The sequence below is a fragment of the Barbus barbus genome (genome assembly GCF_936440315.1).
Source record: "Barbus barbus genome assembly, chromosome: 12".
NCBI lineage: Eukaryota > Metazoa > Chordata > Actinopteri > Cypriniformes > Cyprinidae > Barbus > Barbus barbus.
In genome coordinates this window covers 32,671,349-32,684,831 of record NC_136740.1, presented here as the reverse complement: position 1 = coordinate 32,684,831, position 13,483 = coordinate 32,671,349, and the positions used below count along the sequence as shown (strand labels likewise).

Here is a 13,483-nt window from a genome sequence, read left to right as displayed (position 1 = left end):
ACTTTATAGTTAAGCAATAATTTGACACTATGAGACTTTCCTTTATATAAATCCTGTTCAAAAGTTTTCACCCTCCTGATTGTGTTCACACTCGCGGAGCGCTGAAGCGGATTGGTTGTCAGCACACTACAGCGGGGCATGTTGTCACAATGAGCTGCTATTTAATATTATAGGCAGTAAACAGATGAAACATAACAAACAATCAGTTCATTATTGTGACCAGCAGTGCTTTAATAAATGAATTATACTGTAACTTATAACACACTAAACGCTTGTGACAACTTGCCCCGACCTGTCATTGATGTAAAATACTATTAAGAACAGACGAATAGAGTACAGTATACTTTAACAAACTACACTTATGACGAGCTTCTGCTTGTTTTCAAAATAAAAAAGAATCTTGTTTAATGAAAATTGTATCAAAATAAAGAGAGTTTATGATTAAAACAAGAACAAATATCTGCTAATGGAGTTATTTTTCCCTTTGAATTCAGTTGATTTTTCAGAGCCCAATCTGCTCTGGTTTTATGTATAATCTCACATTTTTTGCATGTCTTCAGTTATTTTGTATGTCCAGTAAATGTTTCTTGATTTAAGAATCTAGTCATTTGTGCTGGAAAACAAGACAAACAGCACTGACTAAATACGGTATTAATTGTTAGTGGCTCAAATAAACAAAACCAGCAACAAACATGTTACAAATGACTTTTATTATTCAGAAGACAATAAAATAAGAAACGAGACCCAATCCATTCACCCTCAGACGATCTGAAGCATTAAAACATCACATATCTTTCAATGAACACCAGCGCTTCTGAACCGGTTTGACTCAGGTCTCTGGCTTCTCACACAAGAGCACAGATCTGATCTTCTATTAAACCCTGATCTCCGTTTATCTTAACTCCACCCAGTATGACTTGAGCTAATTCAGCTTTTAAAAGCTATTATAGAAAGCAAAAGCGAAGAAGCCTTGGGGTTTAGTACGACGCTCACAGGCACGTCTGCTTCATTAGGCTCTGTTTACACATGTGTTCAAACATCTGGGTTCAGTAAGATTCAGAACCTCTCTCAACGGCTCTTCTGCTCACCAACGCTGCATTCTTTTAATCACAAATACAGTCAGATCTGTAAATATGTGAAATATTATTATAATGTAAAACAGCTGTTTTCTATGTGAATATGTGTTAAACTGTAATGTATTTCTGTGATCTGCAGCTGTATTTCCAGCATCATTACTGCAGTCTTCAGTGTCACATGATCTTCAGAAATCTGATTTTAAACTGAATTAAACCACAGAAAAATCAGATCTTGTGCCATTTTTTTCTGTTTACACGTGTGCAATAATATCTGATCTTTACTAAACAAAAAACCCCTCAAAACAGCACTAAACCTGTCTGGAACACTAGTGCTGTCAAACAATTAAATCACATACATAATAAAAGTTTTTGTTTGCATAATATATGTGTGTGTGCTGTGTATATTTATTATGTATATATAAATACACACACATACAGTATATATTTTGAAAATATTTACATGTATATATTTATATTCATATAATGTATATTATAAATAAATATATTCAATATATAAACATGTTTTTCTGAAATATATAAACATGCATGTGTGTGTATTTATATATACATAATAAATATACACACACACACACACACACACACATATATATTATGCAAACAACATTTTTTATTTTGGATGCAATTAATCGTTTGACAGCACTATGTAACACAAACAGATTATTGTAGGGTTGTGACTCTCTGAGCTAAAGCACATAACGATTATAATCCGATGATGATGATGAAGGTGAAACACACCTGTATCTGTGTTCAGAGGGAATAAATAAAGGCATGTCACAGAAGCTGTTCTCTTGGCTTTGTTTCAGACGATCCACACCCGTCGCAGTTAAACAGGTCGAGTCGCCTCACATTTCATCAGCATGCGGCAGTTTGGCTGCGTCTGCGTTTGCTGCAGCCACCGGAGCTGTTAAACTCACAGACAGAGCTGCGTCTGCGTCTGCGTCTGCGGCCGAGCCGTTCCTCTGCTCTCGAGTCCAGTCCTGCGTCTCCGTCTGCTGTGGCCCGTCTGCGTCTGCAGGTCTGGCTTCTGTCGGGAGCAACAGAGGCTCTGGAGACATCAGATCGTCTTTTCCAGGATCCTCCAGAAGCGGAAGAGACTCCACGTCATTCAAGATGTTTCTGGAAATCACTGCACACAATAAAACCCAGCCGTCACTCAGAGACACTGCATACTACTCAAGTCAAGCGCTTAAAGCACTGTAATAAACATCATATCTGTGATCAAACCAGTATTACTGGAGCTGGCTCTGGCTGGGTGTTAGGTGCTCATACAAAAGCTTGATTCTAAACATTACATACACAACTATTTAGTTTCAAATTTGATTTATTTTCACCAGAAGCCTTTCATTTTGTTTTAGCGAGTGTGATTCTAAGCTTTCACAGACAAGGCTTAAGCCTAGTCCCAGACTAAAGTGCAAGTCTGAGCTGTTTTAACTGAAAGAAACTTACCTGACTGATCTTAAAATATATCAGTGCCTTTGTTTTGTCTCAAGATTCACACCAGTAATGTTTTTTCTAAGGCACGTTAATAAAAATGACTTAAATGTGCTAATTGAACTATGATCTAGTCCTGTCTTAGTCTAAGCTCTGTCTGTGAAACCAGGGGCCTGTTTCATGAAGCAAGTTTACCAAATAAGCCTGGTTTATATCCGTTAGTCTGAATTATTGTCCGTTGATTTGGTTCAGAATAAGTCAGACTAAATGAAATGGCTTATTTGGTAAACTTGTTTTATGAAACAGGCCCCAGGCCTTAATTTTATTTATTTATTTATTTGAACTAGTTAACTCTATGCATTGAATTTTATTTTTATTTATAGTTTAATTCTAAATTTATTTGTAATTTTCTTTATTTTAACTAGTCTAAATGTTCAGTTGCATTTTTATTGCTTAACTGTATGCTTTTAATTCTATTTTAACCAGTTTAATTCTACATTTATAATTACATTTTTAAACTTTATTTGAACTAGTCTAATTCTAAACTTTTAATTTAACTTTTATTTATTTGAACTAATCTAATTGTAATCGTTTAATCTTAATTTTGAAGTAGTTTAATTCTAAACTTTTAATTTTATTTGAACTTAAATTGAAAATGAAACTGAAATTGGTAATATTACATGAATATTTAACATGGAAAGAAACGGTTAGTTTACATTAGTGCGGTCAAACAATTCATTGTGATTAATCGCATCTAAAATAAAAGTTTGTTTACATAATATGTACTTATACTGTGTTTATTTATTATGTATATATATAAGTAATATATAAGCATAATATTTGTCTTAAATATATACATGCATGTGTTTGTATTTATATAACATAATAAATATACACAGTATACCAGCTGCTGCTAGCCACTGACTTAAAGAGTCATTTTCCCATAATATACTGTAGAAGTCAGCTGTTTGGAGAAGAAACTCACCGGCGGCCGGAGCGTAACTGTCCTCCACTGACGGCGAGCGGCGGCTGAACGGACTGTAACTGGGGAAGATGAGCAGAGCCAGAGAGAAGATGAGGATCTGTGAGGAGGAAGAACACACTCGTGAGATCACGGCTGCACATGAGAGCATTAATGATCTGAGAGAGAGGTCAAACCATGATGCATGTGCTCGTCTGCGCAGCTTTAGTGACCGTCTGCTTGATCAAAGACTGCAGTTTGTGCAGCTGAGCCACAAGAGACCTGAATAACACACACACTGCATCAAATCTGGAATATTTGAGCATTAATATGAGGAACACCATCACTGCATCACATCTGCTGAATCAAAACCAATGCTTTCTCTGTTTTGCTGATTCCAGAAATAGTGTCTGTTTTGCTTTCTCTCACTAATATATGATGCATTTTTGTTTTTGAGAATCATTGGTGTGTGTATTAGTCTTGTTTTCTCTCTTAAACAGCAGAAAAACACACAAACACATGATTCCTGTCTGAATCTGAGACATTACAACTATCTGATGCATGCATGACGTTATTTAATATCTAATCCTGATTTCAAGGACAGAATTATGATCCAGAGACAGAAGAAAATGCAAACATGAGCAGATGATTCTGCTTTTACTGCAGCCAAACACACAGATTTCAAGCTTATTTTTGCATGAATTGGAGAATTTGAACAATTATTCCACTCTTTTTTAGATTGAGTTAAATTATACATTTTGAATATTACTTTGTTTTTAATATTGCATTAAAGCGGACACAGAACTTGTATATAATTTGAAAAAATATTTTTTTTTTAATAAAAACTATATAAGATGGAAATATTTTTTAACTTTTGCAAATCATCATAAATTTTGCAGAGCTATATTACGAGTCCTGGTGTTGTTATGAGACAGTGTTCAGTTCACTCACACATTGTGTTTCTCCAGCTGATCCACGGTTCTCTGCAGCTCTTTATTCTGAGCTGAACACGACGCCACCCTGAAACACACACACACACACACACACACACACACACACACAAACACACAAAACGAGAGAGTTCAGACTGACTGCAAACACACACGGCCTCAGAGACGTCAGCTGGAAAGAAAAGCGGTTTTAAAAAACCATTTGGATGAAAGATAAAGACAAGCATTAAGATGAAGACAGAGTGTGTTTTGGTGTCTCACCTGCTCTCCAGACCGTCTATATACTCCTTCTTCCTCCGGCGACTGTCCTGCGCCGAGAGTTTATTCCGGATCTTCCGTCTTACTTTCTTCAGGATTCTCTCCTCAGTCTGAGAGAGATCAGTCCAGACAGAACCCAATTAATCACACACACACTCGCACTCTCACACACACACACACACACACACTCGCACAGTCACACTCGCACACACTCACACTCTCACACACACACACACACACACACTCACTCACTCACTCACTCACACACACACACACTCACTCACTCACCTTTGTTAGGGGCAGGTTATTGGGCAGTGAGACTCCTTCCTGATCCAGCAGCTTCTGCTCCTCATCTGTGAGCTGGAGATCAGGATAAACCTGAGGAGAGTTAAATCATCACCAGCTAAAGCCTCATCATTCACCTCAACTCATCACAACAAACGTACCAAAAAACCATCGTGGTTCTGAATGTTTTGCACGTCGTGAGCAGAAACGCTCTCCACTTTGACAGACGACACCAGCTCGTTGACCACACACGAGTCGGCCAGCAGCATCTGAGAGCTCCACTCGTCTGAACAAAGACACATGAGAACATCAATCACTGACAAACCTTTAAAGACAGACCTGCTGTCATCTCGATGGAATACACTCCCACCTGTTCATATTAATTCAACTTTTTTGAAATAATCATATTTAATAGCAGAATTTGTGGGGGAAACTACATTTCCCATGATGCTGCTCACCCAGCTCGATGGAGATCACGTCCATACGTGGCGTTTCCTGCTCCGAGGCTCCGCCCACACCGCTGATGTCATACACCACCTGATAGACGGTGTTCCCAGGGTTCTGCTCGTGGGTTCCGTCGGAGGACTGATCTTCAGACAGACCGCTGTCGCTCTCGCACACCGCTGACGTGTACATCTCGTTCGGGTTTATGGCATTCAGAACCTCCTCAGATTCACTGTCGTTTAAACTCTGGAACACAAGAGAAAGACGCTTCAGGACAGACGGAAGACAGCTTCCTCCAGTGAAAGAGTGCATCTGCTGATGTCTCTCACATCAAAATCCAGACACATATTTGTTTAGAGCTGTTTTGTCTTGTAATCGCTGCTTGATCTGTGCAGATTTCTCTCCTGATTCAGACCAGAACACTGTTTCACTGGAAGAAGAGTTATTATGGATTATGGACTCATATTTGAGTTATAAACATCTTAATGCTGGATGTGTTTCATCTTTTGTCTTCTCCAGATGTTAACTGATGGACTGGAGTGGTGTGGATTATTGTGATGTTTTTATCAGCTGTTTGGACTCTCATTCTGACGGCACCCATTCACTGCAGAGCATCCATTGCTGAGACACATTTCTACAAATCTGAAGGACCAAGGGTGAGGATATTTTCAGCTGATGTTTATTTGTGGCTGGATTACTCCTCTATTCACTCACACAGCGCGGCTCGATGCTCCAATCCTCCGTGTGTGTCTCCAGCCCAGCGTACAGTATTCCTCCAGACTCTTCCAGGAGCAGCCCGCTCTCCAGAACCTCCTCAGCATCCTACAACACACATTAAAGAACACCTAAAGCTTGGTGCATGTAAGAGCTGCTTATGTGGAGAAAAACCCACAGCTTTAATGATATGGACTGGAACAAACTAATTATAAAAACAAACATTTAAATGTGTATTTTGTATGTTTTCTTTCCACTAGTCTGAAAAAGCAAAACCCAAAATCTGACCAGTGCATGAAAACACAATGGTTTTGTTTATATTGTCCAGCTACTTTTACAGTAGTTTTCTATCAAATGACAAACATGCTTCTGTCTCAGGTTCAGTGACACCTGACCAGGAGGAGCTCTGATCCTTCAACAATTAACTCTACCAATGAACTCAATGAATGTCTATATTACAACATTTGGCTTCTTCACCAAGAATGAGACTGAGTTTTGAGTTGGATTATATGTGCTAAATTGGGGGAATATTTGATTAATTTTGGGGTAGTATTGGTCTCTGATAGCTTTATATTTTGTGCATTCTGTGAGGAAGTGCAGCTCCGTCTCCTTTTGATTTTAATTTAAAAAATGGTTAAACCTTGTTATTTTTGGCATTTTAATGTCAAATTGTTACAAGACATTAGTTTATGTGAAAAGTTTAAGTTTTTTTGGGATGATTGGAAACAATGGTGGGATGTCGGTAAAGCAAATATCAGGATTTTCTGTCAAAATTATCCTTCATATTCTACTGCATTGATGAAAACAACAGTTAAACGTTTACAAAGAGACATTGTATCTTTGGAAAAAGACATTTTTGATAATAATGGAACTGTGAATAATGAAAAGTTAAACAAGAAAAAGTAAAAGGAGCACTTAAAGATCAAGATTTTGCTCAATTAAAGATATGGATGCTCCTAGTGCTTTCTTTTTTAATCTGGAAAAGAAAAGTTTTCACCAAAAACAGTTGTGCCATATAAAGCGTCCAAATGGAACTGTAACTTCTGACCCTATGGAAACGAGGAAAATGACAGTAGATTTTTATTCTAATTGATATAGTGTTTGGAAATGTGACTCTGGGAGCACTGATGGACTGCTTTGCCTCAGTTGAGAGATGAACAAAGAAATCTACGGATGAGCAAATAACGCTACAAGAGCTCACAGATGCAAGGAGACAATTATCTCCTGGAAGATCTCCAGGACTGGATGGTAAACAGGTGGAGTTTTAGCAGGCTTTTTGGGAACTACTTGGACAGGATCTTAATGAACTGCATCATAAGAAAGACATCACCCATAAACTGTTGCAGAGCAGTTCTTTCTTTAATTCCTAAAAAAGGAGATTTGGAGACCAGTGTCGTTGCTATGTTCAGATTATAAAATTGTTTCAAAAGTGTTAGCAAATAGACTTAAAAAATATCTACATGTAATAGTTCATAGAGACCAGTCCTATTGTATACCAGAGAGATCAATTATGGATCATTTATTTTCATTGCGTGATATGATTGATTTTAATAGAAGTAATAATTTTAATTTAGGGGTTCTTTCGCTTGATCAAGAAAAAGCTGTGTCTGTATGTCAGCTGTCAGTCACTGTAAACACAGCGGGTTTACGGTGTTTTCTGCACGCTTTACTCACTCGCTCGGTGGATTTAACGTCCCCGGACACGATATCTGCTCCTCGCATCCTTCACACACGCGTCTTCGGTTTATTCTGCGAGCAAACACGGATATTTCTCCGTATGGATCCGGATCTTCTGGTTCATTTGATTCAGAGTGATTCACTTCCGCGTGTTGAGCGTGTGGGCGGGGCTCTGGAGAGACGCTGACCAATAGCGCGTCACGCGCCTCTGCTCAGATATGAAGAGAATAAAAAATAATTATTCGCTGTTAAATCGTGACTGTTTGTTTTCACTTAAACGTGTATTAAAGTTTCTCAGTGTCGCTATTCAAGTGTAAATTATTTTTTGAACGTTTCTGAATGAAGCACACACACACACACACACACACACACACACACGCACGCACGCGATACCTGTTACTTTTCTCCGCGCTACTAAGGACGGACCAATCACATTCGTTGTGATTACATAAAAATAATTTGTAATAATTTTATAGAGCTCGACGAGGAGGATTTCTATTCTATTTCTATACCAATCACGAGTATAAATAATATAGAGAAGAGCACGGAAAAGTGACCTTAATTGTTTTTTGTGTTATAAGTGACTCATAAAGACCGTTTTTATGTGCTCAACTTCCAAAAACAATCAATCATCGGTTCGCAAATGAATCACTCTTTTGAGTCGGATCTTTTGAATGAATCTTTTGAGTTGTATTGTTGAGTTCGGAGCCGCACACTATACTACTCTTTCTATTCCAGCTTTAGAAAGATATGATGAAAAATAGCGAGAGTAGTGTCGAAGTCTCTTTATTCTATTGTCTTTGTTAGTAGGCTAACACACGATTCCGAAATCCGCGAATGAGTTGTGAATCAGTCAGACAACTGAATCGTTCACTGAGATGATTCAGATTCGGATATGGTGACTCACCGTCAGTTTCCCGAAAACAGGAGAAGTGGAGCACATACTGGAACAAACCTCAGCAAAACAACACCATTCAACCTCGAGTGCTCATCTGATCTATCAAATACGAACATAAGCTCGTTAATGTGCGGATAACGCTTGTTTAGTTTGTTTGTTTGCACAGATGATCTGGAGGAGATCCAGCAGCACAGAACTCGGATCTTCTGCTTCAGTCTGTGTTTTGGTAAGTCCTAGTTTGTGTGTGTGTGTGTGTGTGTGTGTTCTGGATGTTCTCAGGTGTGCTGCAGGTGATGTGTGTGTTCTGGATGTTCTCAGGTGTGCTGCAGGTGATGTGTGTGTGTTCTGGATGTTCTCAGGTGTGCTGCAGGTGATGTGTGTTTGTTCTGGATGTTCTCAGGTGTGCTGCAGGTGATGTGTGTGTGTTCTGGATGTTCTCAGGTGTGCTGCAGGTGATGTGTGTGTGTTCTGGATGTTCTCAGGTGTGCTGCAGGTGATGTGTGTTTGTTCTGGATGTTCTCAGGTGTGCTGCAGGTGATGTGTGTGTGTTCTGGATGTTCTCAGGTGTGCTGCAGGTGATGTGTGTGTGTTCTGGATGTTCTCAGGTGTGCTGCAGGTAATGTGTGTGTGTTCTGGATGTTCTCAGGTGTTCTGCAGGTGATGTGTGTGTGTGTTCTGGATGTTCTCAGGTGTGCTGCAGGTAATGTGTGTGTGTTCTGGATGTTCTCAGGTGTTCTGCAGGTGAGCTCCCGATGGACTCCTCAGGTGTTTCTCCTGGGCTTCTTCACATCAAGCTCCTCACACTGGTGCTGATGCTGTGCTTCAGTCTGCTGTGTGGTTTCAGTCCGGTGTGTGTCTTGAGACGGGCGACACGCTTCAGCTCAGATCCAGGTCTGATGAGGAAGATGATGATGAAGCTTACATAGAAATCAATGAGTCACATTTCACTCTAGTATCAAACAATGGCATAGGTTACAGATTACAACTTACCCTTTTTAAAATAAGTAGTGTAACTATTTCAATTACGTTATTAAAGTGATGTAACTGATTACATTAGATTACTTTAATTACTTTTCTAAATATCTAATGTTTTCAACTGTTAATCACATGAACATTTAAAGCAGACAGCGTTAACCTTACAGTCAGACTTCATCACTTGATTTAAGACTATAATTAATTGAATTTTAAAGCACAATCAGACTTTAGCAACTCTTTTGACTTTCAGATCATTCTGAGGTTAAATACAGAGTTAAAATCATAACAAGAAATAGTTTAATAGCTATGATACTAGTTTTGAAATCAAATCTTTGCATATCTACGACCGGAAACACTGGCATCTAACAATGCATTGGAAAAAAAACAGTTAATCTTAAAAAATAAATAAAGCATATACATATAACAGTTATAGAATAAGCATGTGCCCTAAACATTGCTCTCATATTTTAGAGAAGTCAGTGCATTTTGGGAAAGAAATGTAACCCTCTTTGTAATCGTTAACATTTTCAGAAGTAACTGCAATTTAATTACACTTTTTCCCTCAGTAACTGTAACTGATTACAATTACATTCATTTAGTAATTAAATGACATAATTTAGTTACATGTACCTAGTTCCTCCCCAGCACTGCTCATTAATGAAGCCGTCCCGTCCTGTTCAGAGGGATTCATTTGTCTGTTGGTGTGTTTTAAGGCTCTCGGCAGAGGGCTTTGAGTTTGGCGTCGTGTTTGGCCTGCGGGGTCTTTCTGGCCTCCTGTCTTCTAGAGCTTCTGCCGGACTATCTCAACCACATGAGAGACACGTTCAGCCGTCTGCACATCACCGTGAGTCTCTTCTCATGATAGCCAGCACATTCTGGGTTACTATCAAAAAATGTTCTGAAAGAAGTCTCTTCTGTTCATCAAAGCTGCATTTGTTTGATCAAAAACACAGTAAAAATTGTGAAATATTATTACAGTTTAAAACAGCTGTCTTCTATGTGAATATCTGCTAAACTCATTTATTTCTGTGATCAAAGCTGAATTTTCAGCATCATTACTCCAGTCTTCAGTGTCACATGATGTGGGCGCATCACTGATTTGTTGACTCCTCCCTCTTTTTGTGACAGGCATCAATGTATCATGCTGCTAGTAAGATACAATCTTGTTTTTCACTTAATAAATATTAAAATTGTGTTAAGGGATAGTTCACCCAAAAATGAAAATGTGATGTTTATCTGCTTACCCGCAGGGCATCCAAGACTTTGTTTCTTCAGTAGAACACAAATGAAGATTTTTAACTCAAACCGTTGCAGTCTGTCAGTCATATAATGGCAGTCAATGGGCTCCACGGCTTTGAGATAAAAAAACATACACAGACAAAACCTAATTAAACCCTGCGGCTCGTGACGATACATTGAGGTCTAAAGACACGAAACGATCGGTCTGTGCGAGAAACTGAACAGCATTTAAAAATTTTTTTTTACCTCTGATCCGCCGCCCGGTCCAACTGTCCTGAGCGCGTTCACAACATCCGGCGCGTGATGCGTCTTCTTCCATCGACACTCAATGGTCCATTTGAGAGATGGGTGGTGGTAATGCACTTATAAGTCTGCGATCCGCCGTAAAGCAAGAAGAAGAAGACGCGTCACCCACCGGACTCACTCTCTCTCTCTGTCTCACTCTCTCTCTTCCGAGCGCAGCTCCACTTCCCGTTAGCCGAGTTCATCCTGGCCATGGGCTTCCTGCTGGTGTTAGTGGTGGAGCAGATGCTGCTGGCGTTCAGAGAGCAGACGTGTGAGGCGTCTCTGGAGAAGCAGGCGCTGATGGATGGTGAAGACCGCAGCAGGACCGTGGAGGACGGCCGGTGTCACCTGGGTCTGCGTGTGTTCCTGCTGCTCTTCTGCGTGTGTGTGCGTGCGTTCCTGGAGGGTCTGAGCGTGGGCTCTCGGCACGAGCGTCTGCTGGAGGAGTGTGTGACGCTGCTGCTCTATGAGGGCCTGCTGGCCTTCAGTCTGGCCGTGTGTCTGACCCATCACGCTCTCCGCCGGACGCTACTCTCCGGAGCGCTGCTGCTGTTCTCTCTGGCCTGTCCGGCCGGGATTGGGATCGGGATGGGTCTGGACGGGACAGAGTCCGGTGCTCAGGAGCACCTGGTGCGCTGCGCCGTCGAGGGTCTGACCGCCGGGATCTTCCTCAACATCAGCCTGCTGGGATCCCTGCGGCAGGAGTCCGGCTCTCCGAGGCATCGCATCCATAAAGTGGCTTTCCTGCTCACCGGCTTCGCTCTGGTCACTGCCGTCCTCTTCTGCAAAGTCTGAAGCAGAAAATAGGGTTTGGAGCTGATTCATCACAGGCCTCGGTGATCTGAGCCAAAATGATCCACGAGTAATGCTTTTATGACCTCAGAAAACTGAGGTGAGTTCACATCAACGTGGCCTACAATAAATCAGCTCCAAAAATATATTCAACACCTGTGCTGATTGGACAGATTGACAGAAAGATTGAATCCAGGATTTGGTGGTAATACAGCATTTACAGACAGTTTTTTGTTTTAAAAGGCTGCTTATTTTTGACGGGGAACACCGAAAGATTTTCAGCACAGCAAAGGGTTAAGAGTGAGGGAACATAATAGTGACCCTGGAGCACAAAAGATTTATACATCATCTGAAAGCTGAATAAATAATCTTTCCATTGATGTATGGTTTGTTATGATAGGACAATATTTGTCTGAGATACAACTATTAGAAAATCTGGAATCTGAGGGAGCAAAAAAATCTAAATATTGAGAAAATCTCCTTTAAAGTTGTTCAAATGAAGTTCTTAGCAATGCATATTACTAATCAAAAATGAAGTTTTGATATATTTACTAAATATCTTCATGGAACATGATCTTAATATCCTAATGATTTTTGGCATAAAAGAGAAATGTATAATTTTGATCCATACAATGTATTGTTGTCTATTGCTACAGATATACCTGTGTTACTCATGACTGCTTTTGTGCTGCAGGGTCAGGTGTGGTATGTGCTGGAAATTTTAAACATCTATGAGCTGTATTAAAAATACAACTTCTAATAGATTATCATTACTTTATACACACACACACTTACTAGAATATGGAAATAACTTTTCACACTCAAAAAAAAGAATCTTTTCCTCAGTATTTTTGTCTTGTTTTCTAAATGAAGTGAGTTTATGATTAAAACAAGAACAAATATCTGCCAGCGGGCTCAGACAAATCAACTTAACTCAACTTGTTCAATTTTTTAGAAAAATAAAACTTTATCTTGATTTAAGAATGCTTGGAGATATTTGTACTGGAAAACAAGACAGAAATACTGACAAAGATATTAATTTTTGCAGTGAACGCAACATGCCATGACTTTATGAATTTGACACTTTCTGCTCTGATTTAAGATGTTTTTTTAGGCCTTAATTTGTGGAAGAGAGAATCCTGGATTGACCAATCACAACGCAGCAACACGACTAACTGCTTTATGATATCAGATATGGCAAACATGGAAGTTTTGTTACAATCTAGTTTCTGTATGGTTTGCTTAGTTATGATTTCATTTTCATATTAATCATGAAACGTAGTCAGTTCAATCACTTTCACTGCTGTTTTGTTTTTATTGTTTTGATTTATGAAAAATAATCAGAAATCATACTAACAGACAGGTTTATTTACTATGGAGAGATCATGAGGAGAATAACATACTAGTAATGTTTGACATTTTCTGCTGCTTTAGTTGAAATATCCTGCGTTTTATATTAATATATGTTAGATGAAGT

The 13,483-nt window shown here is 39.3% G+C and overlaps 2 protein-coding genes across 4 annotated transcripts; one reads left to right on the top strand and one right to left on the bottom strand.

The window, feature by feature from the left end:
* Positions 1–697: 697 nt before the first annotated feature.
* Positions 698–7,977, bottom strand: LOC306877592 (cyclic AMP-responsive element-binding protein 3-like protein 4). 3 transcript variants are annotated; one of them, XR_013784890.1, is made up of 11 exons: positions 7,815–7,977; positions 6,141–6,248; positions 5,441–5,672; positions 5,144–5,268; positions 4,986–5,075; positions 4,701–4,807; positions 4,441–4,509; positions 3,687–3,771; positions 3,514–3,610; positions 1,833–2,223; positions 698–1,125 (listed from the first exon to the last, which is right to left on the bottom strand). XR_013784890.1 is itself a non-coding variant. In XM_079429442.1 (10 exons), exons 1-10 carry the CDS (start codon positions 7,860–7,862, stop codon positions 1,940–1,942), a joined length of 1,245 nt encoding a protein of 414 aa, XP_079285568.1. In that variant the 5' UTR covers positions 7,863–7,977; the 3' UTR covers positions 1,689–1,939. The 3 variants fall into 3 exon arrangements, 2 of the variants coding, with proteins under 2 accessions (XP_079285568.1, XP_079285569.1); XM_079429442.1 differs by lacking the exon at positions 698–1,125 and having other exon boundaries at positions 1,689–2,223; XM_079429443.1 differs by lacking the exon at positions 698–1,125 and having other exon boundaries at positions 1,689–2,223; positions 4,986–5,057; positions 7,815–7,951.
* Positions 7,978–8,702: 725 nt separating this feature from the next.
* Positions 8,703–12,764, top strand: LOC306878333 (zinc transporter ZIP1-like). The gene is made up of 4 exons (XM_079430613.1): positions 8,703–8,941; positions 9,446–9,606; positions 10,404–10,534; positions 11,392–12,764. Exons 2-4 carry the CDS (start codon positions 9,468–9,470, stop codon positions 12,007–12,009), a joined length of 888 nt encoding a protein of 295 aa, XP_079286739.1. The 5' UTR covers positions 8,703–8,941; positions 9,446–9,467; the 3' UTR covers positions 12,010–12,764.
* Positions 12,765–13,483: the final 719 nt, after the last annotated feature.

Excerpts from the sequence above, each read along its gene's own strand:
- LOC306877592 (XM_079429442.1), bottom strand. The coding sequence starts at position 7,862 with ATGCGAGGAGCAGATATCGTGTCCGGGGACGTTAAATCCACCGAGCGA. Across the intron at positions 5,269-5,440 it reads CGTGATCTCCATCGAGCTGG|ACGAGTGGAGCTCTCAGATG; the intron begins GTGAGCAGCATC and ends GTCTTTGTTCAG. Across the intron at positions 2,224-3,513 it reads CAGTTACGCTCCGGCCGCCG|TGATTTCCAGAAACATCTTG; the intron begins GTGAGTTTCTTC and ends TATTGTGTGCAG.
- LOC306878333 (XM_079430613.1), top strand. The coding sequence starts at position 9,468 with ATGGACTCCTCAGGTGTTTCTCCTGGGCTTCTTCACATCAAGCTCCTC. Across the intron at positions 9,607-10,403 it reads ACGCTTCAGCTCAGATCCAG|GCTCTCGGCAGAGGGCTTTG; the intron begins GTCTGATGAGGA and ends GTGTGTTTTAAG. Across the intron at positions 10,535-11,391 it reads TCAGCCGTCTGCACATCACC|CTCCACTTCCCGTTAGCCGA; the intron begins GTGAGTCTCTTC and ends TTCCGAGCGCAG.